The sequence below is a fragment of the Hippocampus comes genome, unplaced genomic scaffold (assembly GCF_001891065.2).
Source record: "Hippocampus comes isolate QL1 unplaced genomic scaffold, H_comes_QL1_v1.1 scaffold147, whole genome shotgun sequence".
Taxonomy (NCBI): Eukaryota; Metazoa; Chordata; class Actinopteri; order Syngnathiformes; family Syngnathidae; genus Hippocampus; species Hippocampus comes.
The window spans coordinates 1,585,184-1,606,102 of NW_017805009.1; the positions used below are offsets into that span (position 1 = coordinate 1,585,184).

Here is a 20,919-nt window from a genome sequence, read left to right on the forward strand (position 1 = left end):
CCTACCTGCCAACGGCTACATTCACTTTGAAACGGCAGCTAAAACATGTCACAGGAGAGTTGGCCAGATGGTTTATCTCGGTGTCGCTGCACGGCGGCCATCAAAATATGTCCTCATGCAAAACTGACTGCATATTGTTCTCTTATTGGGTGGTGATGCCCAGATAGGGTTGCATCTAATTGGTCGAACTCACATAAAAACATGCAATTGCATGATATTAATTTATTGTACCTCTTTGGATACACACATTGCATGTGCCATTATTGCGGTGACAATATTCTTGCGATCTATTGTGCAGCGCTAATGGAGTGCAACGACATCCAGACGTTACATGAATTGACTGTGCAACTGTCATGGCAAATGTTCGACTTTTCATCCTCATTGCTCTTGCAAGACTCGGGCACGAGAACCTGCACCGGAAGTTGCAGCAAAAGAAGAAGGTGGGATTGTTGGTCGAGGGAGGCAGAAAAAAAGTATGGCACCATTTTCTGGACAAGGTATGTTTTCACAAAGATGTCATGGTTGTATTACAGGGTATAATGTTTTTGCCTGTTTCTGCTCTTGAATGCAAGTTGCGCTCAGACTCCACGAGCGTAGCCTGATTTGCACCCAACCGACACATTGCAGACAAACATCCACTGTTATGTTTTTTTTTTTAAAGTTGTGTTGACATGTCCGTAACTCACAGATAGCATGCTCAGGCTAAATTAGCATTAACCATACTAACCCGCCCTTTTCTCCCATGGTCCTGCGTGACCACAAACTTTTTCCCTGCTCTTTGGACTGTTTTTGTCTGACCTCTACAAAGACCTCCCATCAGACGATAACTCAAGCAGCAGCACGCAATGATCGAGTCTGGTTGGTGTCACACTTAGTGTGGCCACTTGCCCAATCCAACACAGAACAAATTTATGATAGCATGTCAAATCAAACCGACGTATACTTCAGCAACTTTATATTGAAGGAACACATTTTTCCAATCAATTATAACACCAACATCAAGCACAAAAAACACAGCACCAATAAAAATGTACATTTGTATTGTAAAGAATTTGATTTTAAAACAAAAATTGGACAATTATATAATTGAATCTACCAGGTAAACAGTCATGAACATTTCATGATCAAAAAAAAATACAAAAAAAAGATTCATCAAAGTTCTGTTTAAAAAAAAAAAAAAAATGCCAATGGCCGGGATTGAACACCCAACCTCTGGTTTGGGGATGACCATTCTACAGCTGATCCATGCCGCTGCAAAGATCTAAAAGATTTCTCATTCTTCAACCTTAGCGACCAACGTAAGCAACAAAACGTGTAGTCTGAACTTTGCATTCATAAAAGTAGTTAATCTTGGAGAAGTATGATGTCAGCTATGTTTTATGTACTTTTGTTTACCTTGTCAACTGCTGGTTCTTTCTGCGTATCTTATTTTGTAGATGTTATGGAGATCTCAGCTGGATTTCATCAGGTGAAGATAGGAGAGAGAGGTGGACGCAGAAGAGATTTCTATGATGTCGGTATTAACACCAGGGAGACGATGGAGCATGTCAAAGGCTCAAAGTCTGGTATGTGCCGATTTGAAAAGCTCAACAACGATCTGTTAAAAAATCTGTTAATTTGTAAATCAATTACTTGTCTAAACCATTTTTGATTAATGATGAATTGGTGTCAAAACACTTTAATTTCCATTCCTTTCTTTCAAAAAAAACAGCACACCATTCCAAATTGGCACAAACATGTTTCTGCACGAAAATCCCAGTGCTTTTAAAGTAATGTGCTTTGAATTTTAAAAAAAGAAGCTAGATTCACCAACAGTTATGCAGGACGGTCGTTTCACTAATCACACTGCAGCGCCCTAACGTTGACCATGTGTCTCGAGACTGCTTACAAAAAAAAAATGATAGCATGTCAAATCAAACCGACGTATACTTCAGCAACTTTATATTGAAGGAACACATTTTTCCAATCAATTATAACACCAACATCAAGCACAAAAAACACAGCACCAATAACAATGTACATTTGTATTGTAAAGAATTTGATTTTAAAACAAAAATTGGACAATTATATAATTGAATCTACCAGGTAAACAGTCATGAACATTTCATGATCAAAAAAAAATACAAAAAAAAGATTCATCAAAGTTCTGTTTAAAAAAAAAAAAAAAAATGCCAATGGCCGGGATTGAACACCCAACCTCTGGTTTGGGGATGACCATTCTACAGCTGATCCATGCCGCTGCAAAGATCTAAAAGATTTCTCATTCTTCAACCTTAGTGACCAACGTAAGCAAAACGTGTAGTCTGAACTTTGCATTTATAAAAGTAGTTAATCTTGGAGAAGTATGATGTCATCTATGTTTTATGTACTTTTGTTTACCTTGTCAATTGCTGTTTTTTTCTGCGTATCTTATTTTGTAGATGTTATGGAGATCTCAGCTGGATTTCATCAGGTGAAGATAGGAGAGAGAGGTGGACGCAGAAGAGATTTCTATGATGTCGGTATTAACACCAGGGAGACGATGGAGCATGTCAAAGGCTCAAAGTCTGGTATGTGCCGATTTGAAAAGCTCAACAACGATCTGTTAAAAAATCTGTTAATTTGTAAATCAATTACTTGTCTAAACCATTTTTGATTAATGATGAATTGGTGTCAAAACACTTTAATTTCCATTCCTTTCTTTCAAAAAAAAACAGCACACCATTCCAACTTGTTACAAACATGTTTCTGCACGAAAATCCCAGTGCTTTTAAAGTAATGTGCTTTCAATTTTAAAAAAAGAAGCTAGATTCACCAACAGTTATGCAGGACGGTCGTTTCACTAATCACACTGCAGCGCCCTAACGTTGACCATGTGTCTCGAGACTGCTTACAAAAAAAAAAAAAAATGAAAGAAGATTTTTGGATTAAAGGCTGGATTAAACATCAACAAACAAGAAGAGTCCAGTTGTCGTAATTCAACCTTGTGGCGTACCATGAGCCGAATGACTGAAAATCTACACAGACAAGGAGTCTACTTCGTCAAATTGCGCACAGCAGGAACAGCACACAGCATACAACAGGGACGGCACAGGGTAACCGACATAATAATTGTGCGACGCAACAAATTACGATGAACAAACACCTAATTAGCGATTGTTGTAGCCCTAAAATCACGGTTTAGCATGATTATTTTCTTCCCTGCAATCTTTAGTTCTATTTTGATGAAAATGGATGCTGGAATTTCTTTAGGGCAGGGGTCACCAACCTTTTTGAGAGTGAGAGCTACTTCGTGTGTCCTGATTGTGTGAAGGGCTACCAAATTGATACACGTCTTTGATACAAGTTACATTTAATAATATTAGAATGTGTTGTTTTAAATACTTAATTATTTTAATTTGCAGGCTCTGATCATCTTAAAGATGTCTCACAATACTGCCCCTGTTTGTATTTTTAAATCATAATTTGTACTAGCAAATCACAATCCTAGCACTAGCGGGCTATTGGTGTGGTCCTCAGGGGCTACCTGGTGCCCGCGGGCACCAGGTTGGTGACCCCTGCTCTTGGCCTTAATAAAGTATCCATCTGAGTGCATGTTGACTTTTTCAGGAACAAGTGGCTCTGCTATTCAGTTGTCAGCCAACTTCTTTCGCATCGTGTCCCGCCCTCAGTGGGTTCTGTACCAATACCATGTGGACTTCAATCCACCAATGGAATCCCGTCGCCTTAGGTCAGCCCTCCTATTCCAGCACGTGCAAGTCCTGGGCTCTGCTCACTGCTTCGATGGAGCAATACTGTTTCTGCCTCAGAGACTTAATAACAAGGTCAGGTCAAACTCCGCATTGACAACATACAGTAGCATATGGCATAAAACAGTCAGTCTTGTCTTTGACTTCGGAAAATGAACAGTTATTGACATTTTTCTTGCACACAAATGCATGCCATGTGTTCAGGTAACTGAGCTGCATAGTAAGACTAGGAATGGAGAGGATGTGCAGATAACCGTCCTCCTGACTAATGAACTGCCTCCAACGTCACCAGTGTGCCTCCAGTTTTACAACATTATTTTCAGAAGGTCAGCTTTCTAGTTTGCATTTGATTTGCAGTGAACTATTGCATATAATCGTTCCACTGTAACACTTAATTTTGTTCATGTTCATCCCAAAATTTGTCTTGTGGCATCAACGCAGTACTTTTATCTTTGACAGGGGTTCCCAAAAATTTGGCAATCAATTAATTTTGACGTTGAAATTTTCTGCCTTTTGGCACACATTTATTTGGTGTGCAAGGTCAGGAAGACAGTACAACGAGCTGAAGCGATGCTATGCATGATCGTAACCTGCCACCAATGTGGTACAGGCCAACTTCAGAGTAAAATCTTCCCAAATACAGTAATACACAGACGACACTGCCTTGTTGTTCGAGAATCGTTAGGAACCGGAACTGAATGAATGTACCGAAACTGGAATGCTCAGTGTACAAATGATGCCCAATCCTAGTTATGTCCAGTAGTTATCGTGCCTCTCTAATTCCTTTGTATTTGTCTTCTGAAGGATTTTGAGAATCCTTGGCATGCAACAGATTGGACGCAATTATTACAATGCCAAAGATCCGCTCAACATTCCGCAGCACAGGTACATCTTGCTTTACTTTTAGAACACTATTTAAAACATTTTGCTGAGGTATTTAAATTCAATAAAATAAGTGTTGCTAGCATTGGGTTCTCATGAAAACTACTCTGTTTACTTAAAATCTCTTAGCTAATATCTGATACATGATTCAGAACCCGATAAGCACATCAGGATCTTTTTTTTTTTGAATTATTATTTTAAACAAATGGCCTTGAATGCTAAATATGTTTCCCAGGCTGACTATATGGCCAGGCTATACCTCAGCCATCTTGCAGTTTGAGTCATCCATCATGCTGTGCACCGATGTGAGCCACAAGGTGCTGCGCAGTGAAACTGTTCTCAACTTTATGGAGAACCTGCGGCAGAAGTGTGGACCACATAACTTCAGTGATATCTGTACTAAGGAGCTTGTTGGACTCATTATTCTCACTAAGTAAGAAGATCATTTTTCTACACATTATTTTCTACATTATCAACTGAAGTCGGTCTGAATGAAACGCACACTGTATATCAATTGATATGCGTTTCTTTGTTCTTAATTATTCTTTTTCTACCCGCCTCTGTCATTGTTAGATACAACAACAAAACCTACAGGATTGATGACATTGCTTGGGATCAAACACCCTCCAACACATTCAAGAGAGGCGAGGCAGATATCTCCTTCAAGGACTACTACAAAAATGTCAGTACACACAAAGCCATATTCAGTTCAGTAAGCACTGTGCCATGTGACGTCTTGTTTTGCCGACACACGTGTCACGTCATGAAAGCATTCCATTTACAGTAAAAGTGGCATTTGTTTTTGCAATGTTAATGACGACAAAAAATAAAAATCTGATTTAACAAGTAATCCCAATTGGGCAACTTGCCGTATAGTTTGAAAGTTGCCCAAGAACGAGCTCTCTGGTGCCTTCCGTGTAATGCACACTTTTTCCACTGCCACCAAAGAGACAGCCCTCTTGCCCTGGGCCAATGTTGGGAAGAAAACTTTTCATTGATTGAATTTTCGGTGCATCATAATACTCCGTCTAATTTGTTTCATTCACTGTTTTTGACTTTTTTAAAAGCAATATGGCCTGGAAATCACTGATAGCAATCAAGTTCTCCTGGTCAGCCACGTGAAGAGGGTGGCTCAAGGTCAAACTCCTGCTGGACCAGCTCTGCTCATCCCAGAACTGTGCTACCTTACAGGTACACGATATACTAATTCAAAATCTCGATGTGAATTAGTCGACACTAATTCCAAATTCATTCATTCATTCAGTATGATCCTGATGATGATGACATTTTCTCTGACAGTGCAATTCTTTTGTGGTTACGGATGAGAGAAGACAACTCTTTAAATTGTTAGCAAAGTACTTGTCACAAACAGAATTTAAACTCCTTTGTCAAGGCTTGACTGACAAGATGCGAGCAGACTACACCATCATGAAGGACCTCAGTATACACACCAAACTGGTCCCCGAACAGAGGGTAGGACGCCTTCTCAGATTTTCTGCCGCCATAAACGAGTAAGTGTCCACTTTTGTCCAAGTTAAGACTAACAGAGGAGGGTCCTGCTTATCACTCTCTGATTGGCTGAAACCATGATAGCCATGTTAGTTGAGTGAGGCTTTAGAGTGGAGGAGACCTTTTTCATCATCAAAATGTGTCAGACTATGGAAGCGAGCACATTTTTTGTGACAAAAGATGTCTTCTTCGATGAAGCCAAAACAACAATGGTCACTTCACTCAATGTACATTTATTTAGTTAGTTATTTAAAGAGGAGACATAGTTTTATTTTAATAACTTTCACATCCCACACCGCTAGGGGGCAGTGCTGTTTTGGTGATGCGGAGAGAGAGCACCGGGTTGGGGGGAGTTGTTGTTATGCATGTGAGGAGAGCAGTTGCTCAATAAACAGCTCTTGGGTGGTTAATCATGCTAACAAAATTGAGCTGGAAACACAGTTGATTGAATTTCATCATTTCGTTGTGTGTTTTCATAAACCCATGATTTAAATGACATCCTTTATTTTTTGATTTAGTCATTGTAATAATTGCAATACTTTTCGTCATAATGGTCGTGACATGAACTTTTCAGATTGTGTTTACCTGTTATGAGGAAACGCTGGTCAATTTTAAATTTGGTCATTTTAGCTTTTGCCTGACTTCACAGTGATACTGAAGCACAGGCAGAGTTGCATAAGTGGGGACTCCAATTTGACAAGCAGTTCCTGAACCTGACCGGCAGAGTCCTCCCACCAGAGAGGATTTTACAGGAATCAAGATCGGTATAAATGCTTCAGAGTTGCATTTTTTTCCCTTCTTTTAAGTTGAAATCGATCTTGACGGATTTGTCCTTTAGTATGGTTACAACCCCCGGACAGCTGAGTGGGCAAAAGAGATGCGTGGGTTGCCTGTGATTTACTCTCCTCCTCTGCACAACTGGCTGCTGCTTTGTACTCGACGGAACAACAGAGAAGCTCAAAGCCTCCTGGAGACTCTGTACAAAGTTGCAGCCCCACTTAGGATCTCCTTACAAAAAGCTCAAGTGTGAGGTCCATTAAAAGTCGAGAATGACCCATGTTGTTTAACTCCAACCTTTGTCGTTAAACTGTTGGGCTTCCCCCACATTAGGATTGAGTATGAAGATCATCAGGAGTCTCTGCTGAGGTCCCTGCAGCACAATGTCAGAACTGAGACACAGATGGTTGGTGGCAAAATGTTCTACAGTTAATGTTCATTATTGATTTAAATGTAATTGAGTCAGTGGGGTAAATGTTGCCAAAATGGATTGAAGTGATGAATAAAGCAAATGTCTTCCACTTGTTCATAGGTGGTGGTGGTCCTCACCAGCAACAGGAAGGACAAATATGACAGCATTAAGAAATACCTGTGTGTGGCTTGCCCCACTCCCAGCCAGTGTGTTGTGGCCCGTACCATCAGCCGACCTCAAGCCCTCATGACTATTGCGACCAAGATTGTACTGCAGATGGCCTGCAAGATTGGCGGAGAGCTATGGAGTATTGAAATACCTGTAAGTCCACAGGCATAGCCTCGACAAGATAAGCAAGAAATTCGTACAGGGTTCCCCTGTCCCGGAAACTCTTCAGACATTGTTCTAATCATGGGAAATGACTCTTGGTTTTCTGCTTGTGAAGCAGCTTGTGATGAAGGTAAATTATGTAGACGTTGTCCAGTTTCCTTCATCTGAAAGTGAAGCGCTAGGTGACCCCTCTGAGTTCCCTCTATAGTACAGAGGTCAAGCCCCCCAAAAAGGCATTGATTTCAAGTCATGATGCTGACTTTGACATTACACCTGAACAAATAACCTTTAACGATGGCAAAACCCCAAAGTATTTGTACTAGAATCGTACTTGTGGATGGCAAAACGGGAACGTTTGAAATTGTTTCTGAACAACTTAGATGTCTTGTTGTTAAAGCATGGACTGTTGGTATTGTGGGTGGCAGTCAATAAATCCACCGTTCTTTGAGGGCAGTGAAGTAATACAAAGAAACACAAAACCAACATTGTTCCAATCATATTTGTTGTGTGCAGCTGAAGCAGCTGATGATCGTGGGTATCGATTGCTACCACGATACTGCTGCTGGGAAAAGGTCCATTGGTGCTCTGGTGGCCAGCCTCAATCAGAACATGAGCAGGTTTGGGAAAAGAACCAAGCCATTGCACAGCTTTGACTCTGCTACAATGTGTAACGCCCGTTTTTGTTTAGATGGTACTCAAAGGTCAAACTGCAAAGCAGAGGTCAGGAAATTATGGATGGACTGAAGATGGCTTTTGCTGGCAAGTTCAAAATCCAAATCCTGTACCCTATACAAAATCATAGAACCTTAGTGCTACTCTCAGCAAAAATTTGCTTTGCAGGCGCGCTCAAAGACTACTACAAATTCAACAAATGCTTTCCGTCCCGCATCATTGTGTACCGTGATGGAGTGGGGGACGGACAGCTGCACAGTGTGGTCAACTACGAGGTGGCCCAGATCATCGACTCCATCAAGTCCATGGGCCAAGAGTACATGTGAGTTTTCCTTCAGGTGACACTTGAGTCAACGTGGCAGTTTTGAACTTTTCTTTTTGTACTGTCGCTCCATTTGGCCAGGCCCAAGCTGAGCATGGTGGTGGTGAAAAAGCGCATCAACTGCAGGCTCTTTGAGCACAGCAGTGGAAAGATCTTAAACCCCCCACCAGGGACAGTGGTCGACACAGAGGTCACTCGTCCGGAGTGGTACGTTTATTCCACATTCAGAATAATCACGATCATGTTTTCTTTGGGAGGACCACAATGATGTTGACCTTCATTTGGCAGGTACGACTTCTACATTGTGAGCCAGGCAGTCAATTTTGGAAGTGTCTCTCCTACCCACTACAATGTTGTGTATGACACCAGTGGACTGAAACCGGACCATATGCAGCGGCTCACCTACAAGCTGTGCCACATGTACTACAACTGGCAGGTAACTCACCTTATTCAAACCCCCAATTCCAGTGAAGTTGGGACATTGTGTAAAATGTAAGTTAAAAAAAAAATGCAAATGCGTTTTAACCTACATTAAATTAACCGACAAAATAATTACAGCCCGACAAAAAAAAAAGACGTGATCGGGACATCCCTCTCTTTTTTTAGGTAATAAACATTAAAATTCCAACTGTGCCTTTCTTTGCAAATATCTCATGCTATAACATTCAGACCCACGGTTAAAAAAAGCAAAGCGGCAAATATATACTTATCTCGAGTGGCACTTGGTGAATGGTGGGTGACTGGTTGAAAACAAGGGAGAGATGAGAACTAACTGTCGTCTTCATTTCTCCTACCGTGCCACCCAGTGTAGGAAGCAAGTACTGCAATACAGTGCGGTCAAAGAACACGGCCAGTGTCAAGTGTTCATTACAGCCTGTAATGCGGCCCCCTAAAAGTATCTCAGTCAAGGATCATTTGGATCCGGAATCGAAACAAGGAACTGTAATTGGAACTGGGGTTTATCCTTAATGGCAGAAAATTGGGCACTGTTTGTAGCATTTAAAATATTCAACCTGACAGTTTCCTTTATTAATGAAGTAGACCACAGAATCTGCTTTTTTTGGTATGTCCATCTTGAACTATTTCCTACTGTTTTTAGGGGATCATCGCAGTCCCTGCCCCTTGTCAGTATGCCCACAAGTTGGCCTTCCTTGTTGGTCAAAGCCTCCACAGGGAACCCAACATGGAGCTGGATGACCTCCTCTTTTATCTGTAGGGAGGAAGCATGCCTGTATGTTCATGCGTTGTGTAAATTGCATGCTGTTTGTACCCTTGAGAGGCTGTTCGAAACACACCCTTGTTCTTGTTTTTCTCTCTCTCTCTCACACACACACACACACACACACACACGTACATATGTATGTATGGGCTATTTCTAAGAATATCTTCAGGGTGGAATAACAAAAGACCGGGATACCTGGATTTTACGTTTGTGCCCAAAATGTTTGTTGTGGTTCCATACACAAGCATAAAGAGGTGGACAACCTCTCATTTGTTGAGATTGAGAATGCTTGTTCAGCAGTTGGTTAATTTTATGTGTTATTGATTGCCTTGAAGTTTCGCAACAATGTGCCTGCAGAAAGTGTTTTTACTTTTTGAAGAATCTTGAATTGATTTGTAAAAAATGCGGCATTGTCTGCCTTCTTGAAAGGTTTTGTTTGTGTTGTCATATAAAAGATTGGGCTGAAAAAGTGTCGTTTCTTGTTGGTCAATCAGACATACAAATGTTACAAAATATCAAATTTATTTAGAAAAGATTGCACATGCACCCACACGGTAGTTTGAATCCATCAATATAGGCTGATTATTATTATAAAGCTAGCTCACATTGCAAACTAAAAGGTCTTCACACCATGACAAACGCTTGCACTGCATAATTATAAAGTGAATGTACAAAAAAGGCAGTCTGAAAATCAAGTATAAACATTTATAAACAATTTACAAAAGAGCAACAGTCACACAAAAATGATTGGAAGCAATGTTGACTCAGGAAACTGTTAGTCTAATAGCCGGTCGTCACATAGGTTGACATATTTCTGAACAAGAAGTGTACACATTTTTCAGATTGTGTTGCATACATTGGATCTTTCTTTTGGCAGTTTGAGGTTTTTGTTCGGGGTACACCCGTCCCTATTGACGCATGGGGATGGGATGTGGGTTTAATGCTCTGTGATGGTCGTTGCACTGTTATGGGTCTAGCTAAATACATTGGCTTTCAACTGATCATACATTCACTACAGACAGTATAAGAAGTGTGGCTACACATAGGTTTACAGTACTTGAATTCTGCATCATCATCATGCGAGTGTCGGGATCTAACATTTCCAATGAAGTTGGTTTGGGTCCAGGAGAGATGGGCTCTAAAGAGGTAGCCTTTTGTCAGGTGGACTCCACTTTCATTCCAATCTCCAAAGGGTCCTAATGGACTGAAAGTGCTCATTGTTACTGATATAAAATTATATATATATGTATATGTATTCTTTTGTGTCAGGGCATTGCATTTTGAAGTCATCGGTAAAGGACTCTTGGAGGACATTTACCATAGCCTGAACTAGAGTGCCACGTAGTTTTCGAGACAACACAAATGAGACATCTGCATTAACGTGGTCACATTTGACAAAATGTTGAACAAAAAACTAATAAGGCAAGTACTGCATATGGAGGTTTGACCTATGAGACGAAAGTGGCTACGGAGACCCTGTAGCTGAGACGGTGTGCTTATTTGTAAAGGGAAATCCCTAGTGGTTAACATGATACTTGGAAACGCTTGCCGAATGCACAGCATACTGACCACGGCGTGTAAAAGCACGCCATGGTCCCACTTTCACATCAGTAACTTGTCAGGTTTTAACTATCGGAATAAATGCCACCTGTCCACTATAGGTCAAGTTGTCTGTTAACAGCGCCAAGTACCAGTTTCTTTCCTTTGGAGTGCAGTCCTTTTGTCTTTTTGGAGGCGTGCATGTCCAGTGGGGCCCTGATGGGAGTGCAGGATGTGTGGATGCACTGGGGGAGAACCTGCTCTTCTGGGCCGACCCCATTTGTCCCCTGGAACCTAATGGGAGACCCGTAGGGGACAGTTGAGGGTGTTAAAAAGCCAGCTGTCGGTCACACCATCAGTGAGCTGAAATCTAGCTCTAGAAAAAAAAAACTAGAAGCACTCTGAGGCCCTGCCGGGTACAAACATTGCTTGTCTTGTTTCTGTATGAAGCTGCCCGCAGTCATGAACAACACAGCCGAAGCATCGATTAACTTCCACAATTTAACAAGACGACATTTCCCAAATAATGGCAGCTCCTTACACAAATACATTTGCCTTTGGACACAAGAGGGGACATCGCACATTGACGTCTGAAATACATGTACTGTAGCTAGAGAGACTAGTGATACAACTGGGTTACAGAGAAATGACTAGTCACGACTCCCTTTTCTGTAATCATAAGCTAAAAGGCTTCAAGTTGCACTTTAGGAAGACATACAGGTACAGTATTGATATGCTGTGGTGGGTGGACCAAAGTGTTGAGACACATCTGCATCACTTGAGACTTCATTTTACCAAGACGTTTTGGATCACACTAACTGTAAGTGACATGAAATGTCGCTTTCCCGTGAAAATTCAAGATGAGCCTAAAATGCACCTCAGCCTTTGTTGGGTGATCAAACCTTGAAACTTTGAACTGCAAACGCGCAATTGGTACTGAAACACTTCACAGTTGGGATATTTGCATTCCAAAGTATAAAGGTTACAAGTACATCTGTAAAGGTTATGTAGTGTATTTCAGGTTCATGACGTTTTTTCACCCGAAAGCTTACTATTCTGTAGTTTTTGTGAGTAGTATAAGATGCATTCAACTTTGTTCTTTTGGATCATCGAAAAACAATAGGAAGTTTTACCAGAATAGTGGAAGATACTGTCGTTGTCACGGCCGCACGTCCATATTGTCATTTTGTTTTTTACTACTTGTCGGTGTGATGGAAAAGTGTACTGAAACTTTAGTCCATTCCGCATGACTTTTTTCTTGCAGAATTTCAAAATTTAATTACAGCTTGTTGCTATGGACACTTTGAATTTGTGCCATAAAAGGATATTTATACATTTTTCACAATTGTCTTTCTTCATCTAAGCACATTTTACTTGTACAATCCAGAACTTCCATGTCCGTTACTGTATTAAAAAAAGTAACAAATGTATTAAAAAAAGGAAAAAAAATATATTAGCATTTCAAATTTTTTTCGATTTTCAGTCAGTCGGTTCGTCATCACTTCCGTTGGTCATTTTTACCGGTCCGTAAATCTGTACCACGCAAAACAACAACAAAAAAAAACCCCACGTCGTTATTCATTAGCAAAATTCATCCGTTAGAGAAGGACTGAGAAGTCCGTTACACGGACTTCAGTCAGTGCTTTGTGCGTCATTTATTTTTATTTTTTCCTGTCAATCGTCAGCAAAATCTGTCAGTGACGGACTGACGGACATCCGTCAGTACTGATGGAATGCGCAGCTCTGGTAATTTCAAAGTGCGGGTTTTAACTGGGTCGGGACATCTGAGGGATGGGGGTAGTGCCAAATCGCCTTTTAGCTTAGAACGAGTTACAGCAGGAGACTCGTTTGAGGAGACACACATCGGCATGTACAACACTCGGAGGAGAAACAACTGAAGATACCACAAATCTTGTCTAATGCATTGGCGATGGTTACTGTCACCAACCAACACACGGTAAAAACAGCATGTTGAGAGTTTTGGCCAACCCGGGAACAACCGTCACGCTGCCTAAAAGTGATACAGCATTAAAGAGGAAAGAGGAATAAGGTCTACATATTGCATACCACAAACTAAAGGTACCCATGTCATCTGCATTAGACGAGGGGGAACTTAATCTTGGTATCTTCAGTTGCTCACTTACGTGATGGAAACACAGCCTTTAAGGTGTGAAATGAACACTCTTCTTCTGTTTTGCCAAGCAGGTGAAGAAAAGAAATCACAAATATATATAGATGGTGATGGAATTTCAATAGTTGGCACTAAAAAAAAAATGTCAAATTAGAAGACAGAAAATTATGTCACGGCACCTGTTTTAGAAATCATTGCATACTGTATTTGTTAAACAAAAAAAATAACATCACATTTAAAAAATGCTTCCAAGAGTAACGGGGGCTAAATTACAAGAAACCAAGCTCCCCGATCCCGTTTCAAAGAATTTACAAAAGTGAGTGTTTTTTTCTTTGCTTGTTTGTTTCTTTAGTCAAAATGTTGAAAAACTCATGCATGTGAACTTTTGAATCATGCTGGACTACACTCTACGTGATCATCTCTTCGTACAGAAAAATGATAAAGAATCCGCTCAAACACAAATGGTGTTTTTCTGCTGCTTTTGAGACATAACAGAACAATTACAAAGGTTATACTTTAATTGAAAATGCTTTATAAATACTATATGTATATATGTTAATGTATAGTTTTGCACATTGTAGAGCTTCCGCCATAAACATAAAAATTGTTCTGCCAAGTATTAGTCTTAAAAGTTTTTATTCTCATTGATCGTACACATCTATTTACACCATCAGCCAAAATGTCCTTGCACTTTGACCAATGAGAAACACACAAAACTAAAAGAGGAAAAAAGAAACGGAAGCAGAAGAATAAACATAATGACAGGCCTAGTACTGCAAAGGAGCATGTACCCTTTTGGTCTTTATCCGTGAGGGAGTGTCCTGGGGGTATCGTGAAGGTGAGTCCGTGAGAAAAACCTCGACATCATCAGGCACTTCTTCTAGAAAGTTGGAAGGAACAAGACCGTTGTGTCCGTTGAGCTCACCCTAAGGTAAAGGAGGACAAGGATGGTAACACTTATTTTCATTTGTGTACTTCAAATGACCCCCCCACCCTCCCACTACTAGTGCCAGGTTTTGTCCTATTTAACCTGCCTACTACAGTGCTGCACAATCGTAACGACTCGGCCCTCGTAGTATTGGCATGTGTCACTATAGTTAACTTCTTCTCAAAGATATCAAGTAAATGTCACAACACCAATCTCCCATGCAGACATTTCCTTACTTTGCTGCCTTAGTGTGTCAAAAGTGTCACTGGTTGTTGTGACGCTAAAGGATTACTGTATACCTTCAGGGGTTTCACAGTGGCAAACAAAAAAAAACAAAACAATGTCACAGCGTGTCCTACTAGTGTGCTGAATTGTCCTGCTTGTGAGGATAAAGAGCATACTATTAGATGTACAGTGATCCCTCGCTATTTCGCGGTTCATTTATCGCGGCTTCAGTGCATCGCGGATTTTTTCAAACATAATCATAAAAATAAATAAATAAATAAATAAATAATTAAGTCCGCAAAAAGTCCACAAACGTCCGCAAGAAGCTGCGAAAGTCAGCAAAACAACGAGTCACATAGAGCAACATATACAGTACTACATGTATATGTTTACTGTATTTTGTTATTCATACACTAACCTAACCTAACTTATACATGTTTAAATCTATTAGTATACAGCATTAAGTAAGGTTAATTACATCAAAATTTACTTCTACATGCATGTATACCATTAAATTTGGCCTTATAAATATTTTTTATACTCATACACATGTACATGTACTGTACCTATGGGGGGGGGGTCGCTACTTCGCAGATTTTCGGTGGTTTTGGTCGCCATTAACCGCGATAAACGAGGGATTACTGTATTTTAAAATACATATTAACAAAATATAAGGAACGTATCAACGGCTTTTCATTTACGGAATTTCAAGGTGCGTGTTTTTTCTCCCAGTGGAGGGCGCCAGAGAGCTTGGCATGAAGTAAAAGTGCAGCAATTAGGTCGGAGAGCAACATACATTTAGGTAATGACAGGGTGGGAGGTAGAACTATACTGAGGTTTGTCAGTGGGAAAGCATCCGCCACTCAATTCAATCATTTATAGTATAAATGTGTTAGTCGAAATTTTATATACACACAAAAAAACTTTAGAATGTGTACAGGATTCGATTCCTCAGACCAAATGTGCTTTGATGTGAAACTGTAAGAATTTATTGTGAATACAAATGAAAAAGAAATGTTTGAAATGGAAAAAAAAAGGTACTTACATAATAAAATCCATCTTCATCTATTTCCCCAAAAACTGTGATGACATCCCCAGCACAGAAAGTCAATTCAGCCTGTCCGAATGAAAAAGCAGACCACATGAAGCCTATTGATATCCTTATGTCATGACAGACTTTGTAAAAACATCACATCTATTTGGTGGGAACTGGGAAGTGTGTGAATTGCGTCCTCCAAATTAATGTGAAGCATCACATTAATGGACAGCAGTGTCAATTGAACTGGAGTAACTGAGAACATATGTTGGGACTATTGAAGAGAGGGTGGCGGCACACCGGGCACATCTCTTCTGTGGCATCCTCGAGGTAGGACAAACAAGCCAAACGGTTGTCGTACAGTATGCGGTGTATGTACAGCATGGCGCAGACAAGTTGACACAAAGACCACAGTGAGGAGGGGAGACGCGAGCTCAGGCATTGTGGAGCGCTTTTGTTTTAGTGACCGCCCTGGACTCAGAGCTGTGAACGCCAGCATCTCCTTTGGACGCTAACACTTAAGGAAGGAAAACACACACAGAGCATACAGCAACGCATCCTCCTCACCCTCACTCACCTCGTCATCTAGTCTGTGGCCCTCACACTGTGTCGGTGGGATGGGAGTGCCAATAGAAAGGTGAGAGTAAGTAAAAACCAAGGGCTGGAAAGAAACAATTTGCGACAAGTTTTACCCGGACCTTTCTAAAGGCAGACTGACTTGTGAGATTACAGGTATGTCATTTCACAAATCCATCTTGCCCCAGCTTTAGGCTGATACCGTAGCGGAGACACGATAAACCAGAAGCACCAACTGGTACCTTTTGGAGAATTGTACGCAACATTAAGCCGAGCAGACGGGGCAGTTTGATCAGGGTTTGTTGCTAGTTTGTTGTATGTCGATATCCATTATCGGAAGTGTTATTTGCAGCACTTTCCCAGATGGAGCGACGCCACAACATCATTATGTCTTCCCAAATATTTGTTTTACCTGAGCCGTGACTTGTTCATAAACTTGCCGGATTTTAACTTCAAAATGAAAGAAAGAGGCAAAAGAATGTGAAAAGCCCTGAATTATATTATTTTACATTTAAAAATATGTTCATATATATTAATGTGTGTGTGCATGTGTGCGTGCGTGCGTGTGTGTGTGTGTGTGTGTGTGTGTGTGTGTGTGTGTGTGGAGTGTTTTTCAGGTGCCGATTAAAAAAGAAAAGGTGCACTGAAGTATTGTGTGATGAAACAGGGTAAACTACAATTCTCAAACGACTATTTGAGTGTCCCTCTTCTATACAGACATACAGCAATACCGAAATGAATATATTTCAAATTAACCCTGAAAGCTCATGTATGACATTATTTGACAAAGATGAAAACAAAGGGCATTTTGGTCTAATTTAGTGAAAGTGAGTTTTCCAAATGAACAATGTCATGTCATTTTTTAAAAAGCATTTTCCCTTTTAATTTGCTAACTTTTTTTTCTGTGTTTTCATTAACTTTCCTTCACTATAATAACCTTGGTTGGAACAAATGGCTTTTTAGGGAAATGTTTTTGTGTGATATCGCTTTTTGGAAATCCAGTCCAACAACACATTCAGATTTGAGCAACACAGTATAACTTCCTTGTTTCGCAACGTATCTCCTTTGGCTTTGTCTGCTGCTCGGTGATCCCCTTTTCTGATTGCTCCTAAGTGTCACTCAAAAGTATCTACCAATAAGCTTGTAAGTGTCACGGTTGATTTGTTTGGGACCAACAGGTGGCTCTGTAGGGCTCCTCCTACAGCGGCACACCTGTTGGTCATCATGTCATTAGTAGATTTTCTGTTAAAAGGACTCCCGGCCTGACTACTCGGTGTCGGGTTATTGTTGCTGCTTTTGTTGCTGTCACTGCCTCTGTTGGTTTGTGTTTATCAGATCATATGTTTTGCTTATGCCATGGGTTTTGTTGTTACTTTGAATTCTTGTTTTCAGGACTTTGCTTGTTTTGGATTTGGTTTTCTCAGTGTTTCGTTAATACAGTTTGTCACGTTCACCCTGCTCCTCCCTCTTGCCTGCTCCACCACCACGTCCGTGACTGTAAGAGCTGAAATTCGAAGGTTATCCCCAAGTCGATGCATCAAAATTAGCATGATGTTTCAAATGGTGTCAACGCAACTTGTAAAATATGAATGGGGCATTATTCACGCATCAAAATTAGCATGATGTTTCAAATGGTGTCACTAAAAACGCAACTTGTAAAATATGAATGGGGCATTATTCATGAGGAGAACCACGTCTGCAGTATACACTTTAGTCAAATTGTTTTTTTCCCTAAATTTATGTCAAGTGCTCATTCCATGTATTTTTTTAAAACATTTTTATTTCTTCTTATTTTTTATTTTATTTTTTGGGAAAATCCTGCAAAGATGGCTATTATGTAGGAGGACAGTACCTCAATATCAATGTTTGGGGAACTCTCTCTTGGGTCGTAGTCATACAGTGCCACCATTCTGCGGGTTGTCATCGGATGCTGACGGCCACTCCGTCTGTTTCTCTCTGTGAACCAAGAACAGCGTAATGCATACCGGTACATATTTTCACGATCGGATCTCAAAGTCAGGAAATAAATTAATAATGCTATCATTTGTGATGGTTTGACATCCAAGCTTATTATTATTCTTATGATCATTATTATTAGCAGTAGTAGTGGTAGTAGTAGTGATATTGCAAGATGTCTAGCATGTAGTGGAACCACATAAGAACAAAAAATGGATCAAAGTGTCGATCTAAAGTGTGGAAAAAAGTGGAGGTCATGCATTAGAAATGTTCTAACAGAGACGTGAACCCTTGTTGTGAAAACCATAACTTCACAGAACCGTCACTGATGATTCACTTTGCATTATTTCCTAAAGAATATACTGTATTTATTCTCAATTCGAGAAGTGTAAACTGATGTCAACAACTTGAGCTCAGCTTCAGGTAGCTTTAAAAGGAAGCAAATAGTCAACAATAAGAAGATCGAGCAGGAAGCAGAGGACAGGACACAGACCTCGCTTGGACTTTCTGGACCTGCGATTTATTGCGCGTCCATCTTTGAAACGATCACAGTTTACTTCATAGGAAAGAAGAAAATCAAAAAAATGGGAAAATTGGAGAAAAATAAAGGAGAAGGGTCAACAGCAGAGAATCAAACAAGAGACAACAGCATAGTGTCAGTGGACGTTTCCTCACCTAACTTGTCCACGGGAGTGTTGAGTGGCAGAAAGCCCTGTTTGAGTAGCTGGCCCATCATGTTCCCATCCTCCGTTTGGATTTCGGAGACCATGTTGCAAGGAATCAAACCCACTCTGTCTCGGATTTCCGCCCTATAGAAGCCATCTGTGTCTTTATTTCCAAACACCTAAACGGACAAGGTAGATGAAAATATGGTTAACGGGTGAGCAAGAAAGACGACTGAAGTGAAGGATCGCAAAAAAAAAAACAAAACGTTACAACTTCAAAAGGCGTCAGGAATACTCTGAAATTGTAGCCTATGCATTATTATTGTCATAATATAAAATCGAGAGACATCTTTATGGATGCCTAGACAAGTTACACTGGTTATATGTAGGAAAAGGAAGGAGGGATTATAGACGGCAGAAAACCTCCGATATACTTCTGGGCCTGACTGTTGTTTTTGGCATTTATCAGCAACACACTCAAAGGGCAAACGGACAAAGTGCGAGATCTTGTTCTGGACAATGTGTGGACTTGAGTTGCATCTCCAGGCCAAGCCCTTACCTTGATGACCTGGCCCTCCTTGAAAGGAAGTTCCTCGTCAGCAGCGTCAGGGTTGGGAGACATGGACAGCGGGTCGTAGTCAAACAGGGCCACAAAGACACGCGTCAGCTCATCCGGTTCCGATTCTTCAAAGTAATCCAGCGAACGGCGTCCCTGCCCGTGCCTGCGTCCGCCGTAGCTGTCTGAAACAGAGAGGAGGCCTCTGCTGCTACTATCAGCCTAAAACAGCCACACGGGCTGCAGTGGCAATGAGAGCAGAAGATGTCTGTTTGTTAGAGCTGACAGGGGAGGACGTGACATGCATGTGTACCGAAAGAGCCAAATGCCAATGAAATCATTTCATTCAATTCAATCCAAATTTGAGAATTGCAAACGAGTAGGATGTATTTGACGCTGCAAACTTGGCTCTTTCCTCACACATGTGCTTCGCTGTGGGCGTGACATCACAGGATACGGAATCACAAGCTTATCAGCTTTTCGGGGAAGGGAAAACCCAATAATGTGATGATATGAGGACCAAACAAGAAGCAAAGCACGCTTGCTCATTGCTGTTTCACTGCCTTATCTCACCAAGTCAAAAGCATGCCTTCCTTGAGTTGGACATAATGAGGACGTTGCATTCCTACATCCAAATATCATGCTTGTGTGCCATGTGTGAAAACACCCGGAAGCAAAAAAGGGCAGCAGACACCCATTCCAGACACAGAAAACACATTAAAGGCCGAATCAAGGCAACTGGAATGTTCTTGTTTGAATTGTGGCCAATATATTCATGGAAAAAGTGGAAAGAAAAGCACCGGACTCCTTCAGAGGAACTTAACCCAGCCACGGGTGCAAGCATGCCGATGGCAGATTAAAGTAGATTTTGTTAACTGAACACTTCAACTCTGTGGACAGAAAGAAGAGATGGGAAGACATCAAAGAGGACACGTTGCCATTTTTGGACTATAACACGTGGGCCGAGAGAGACGCAGACCTCAATGTTGAGGTATCCAGAAAACCGACACACACAGATCAGTAGCTTCTCTTTGACTCCCGTCACCTCCTGGATCTCAAGCCAAGGGGTTATCAGAACCCCCAAGGACAGAGCAGAGAAAATCCCCACCACAGACTCACATCGGGAAGGCTCTGACAAACAGTGCGTCTACAAACGGGGCCTGCGCCAAGAGAAAACGAGTTATGACGCCTAAGCCTGAAGACTGAAACAGGACGTGGAATGTGGTGGTCCCATACGTGGCGGGTTTGTCAGATTGCTGGGTATGAAGGACATTTGTTTCATTCGCCATACGGTGCAAAAACACCGTATTATTTATCACCGCCAGGGAAAAGACTCATAAATAGAGGCATAAGTAAGCTTCGGGACTCCACACCTAAACAGTAGACCCAAAGAAGGCTTTTGGATTAAAGGTGAAACGTCTCGAACAAACAATAGTCCAGTTGCCTTGATTCA

At 41.0% G+C, this 20,919-nt stretch overlaps 2 protein-coding genes across 14 annotated transcripts in view; one reads left to right on the forward strand and one right to left on the reverse strand.

Moving 5' to 3' along the window:
- The first annotated feature begins 235 nt into the window (after positions 1–235).
- Positions 236–10,317, forward strand: piwil1 (piwi-like RNA-mediated gene silencing 1). Of its 2 annotated transcripts, XM_019862817.1 has the most exons (19): positions 236–497; positions 1,437–1,565; positions 3,589–3,803; positions 3,933–4,054; positions 4,533–4,613; positions 4,846–5,043; positions 5,184–5,292; positions 5,678–5,801; positions 6,004–6,121; positions 6,769–6,883; positions 6,958–7,145; positions 7,230–7,302; positions 7,429–7,629; positions 8,152–8,255; positions 8,327–8,397; positions 8,479–8,632; positions 8,714–8,839; positions 8,921–9,068; positions 9,732–10,317. In XM_019862817.1, exons 1-19 carry the CDS (start codon positions 476–478, stop codon positions 9,846–9,848), a joined length of 2,415 nt encoding a protein of 804 aa, XP_019718376.1. In that variant the 5' UTR covers positions 236–475; the 3' UTR covers positions 9,849–10,317. The 2 variants fall into 2 exon arrangements, with proteins under 2 accessions (XP_019718376.1, XP_019718377.1); XM_019862818.1 differs by lacking the exons at positions 236–497; positions 1,437–1,565 and adding an exon at positions 2,421–2,549.
- A 42-nt stretch (positions 10,318–10,359) lies between these two features.
- rimbp2b (RIMS binding protein 2b) overlaps positions 10,360–20,919 on the reverse strand; it is a 91,071-nt gene continuing 80,511 nt past the window's right edge. For 8 of the 12 annotated variants that reach the window (XM_019862793.1, XM_019862798.1, XM_019862790.1 and 5 more), the window contains 8 exons: positions 19,470–19,651; positions 18,921–19,089; positions 18,739–18,801; positions 18,142–18,245; positions 16,291–16,374; positions 15,723–15,794; positions 14,316–14,450; positions 10,360–11,687 (listed from right to left, as the gene is read on the reverse strand). In XM_019862793.1, coding sequence (XP_019718352.1) covers positions 11,529–11,687; positions 14,316–14,450; positions 15,723–15,794; positions 16,291–16,374; positions 18,142–18,245; positions 18,739–18,801; positions 18,921–19,089; positions 19,470–19,651 — 968 coding nt within the window. In that variant the 3' untranslated portion in view covers positions 10,360–11,528. The remainder of the gene's footprint in view (positions 11,688–14,315; positions 14,451–15,722; positions 15,795–16,290; positions 16,375–18,141; positions 18,246–18,738; positions 18,802–18,920; positions 19,090–19,469; positions 19,652–20,919) is intronic. The other 4 variants (XM_019862797.1, XM_019862789.1, XM_019862786.1 and 1 more) reach the window with 3 other exon arrangements.

What these genes read in the sequence shown, in the direction of transcription:
- piwil1 (XM_019862817.1), top strand. Translation starts at nt 476, where the DNA reads ATGGCACCATTTTCTGGACAAG. An exon ending in TCCTTACAAAAAGCTCAAGT is followed by an intron (nt 7,146 to 7,229) that starts GTGAGGTCCATT and finishes CCCCCACATTAG; the next exon opens with GATTGAGTATGAAGATCATC. An exon ending in CTCAATCAGAACATGAGCAG is followed by an intron (nt 8,256 to 8,326) that starts GTTTGGGAAAAG and finishes GTTTTTGTTTAG; the next exon opens with ATGGTACTCAAAGGTCAAAC.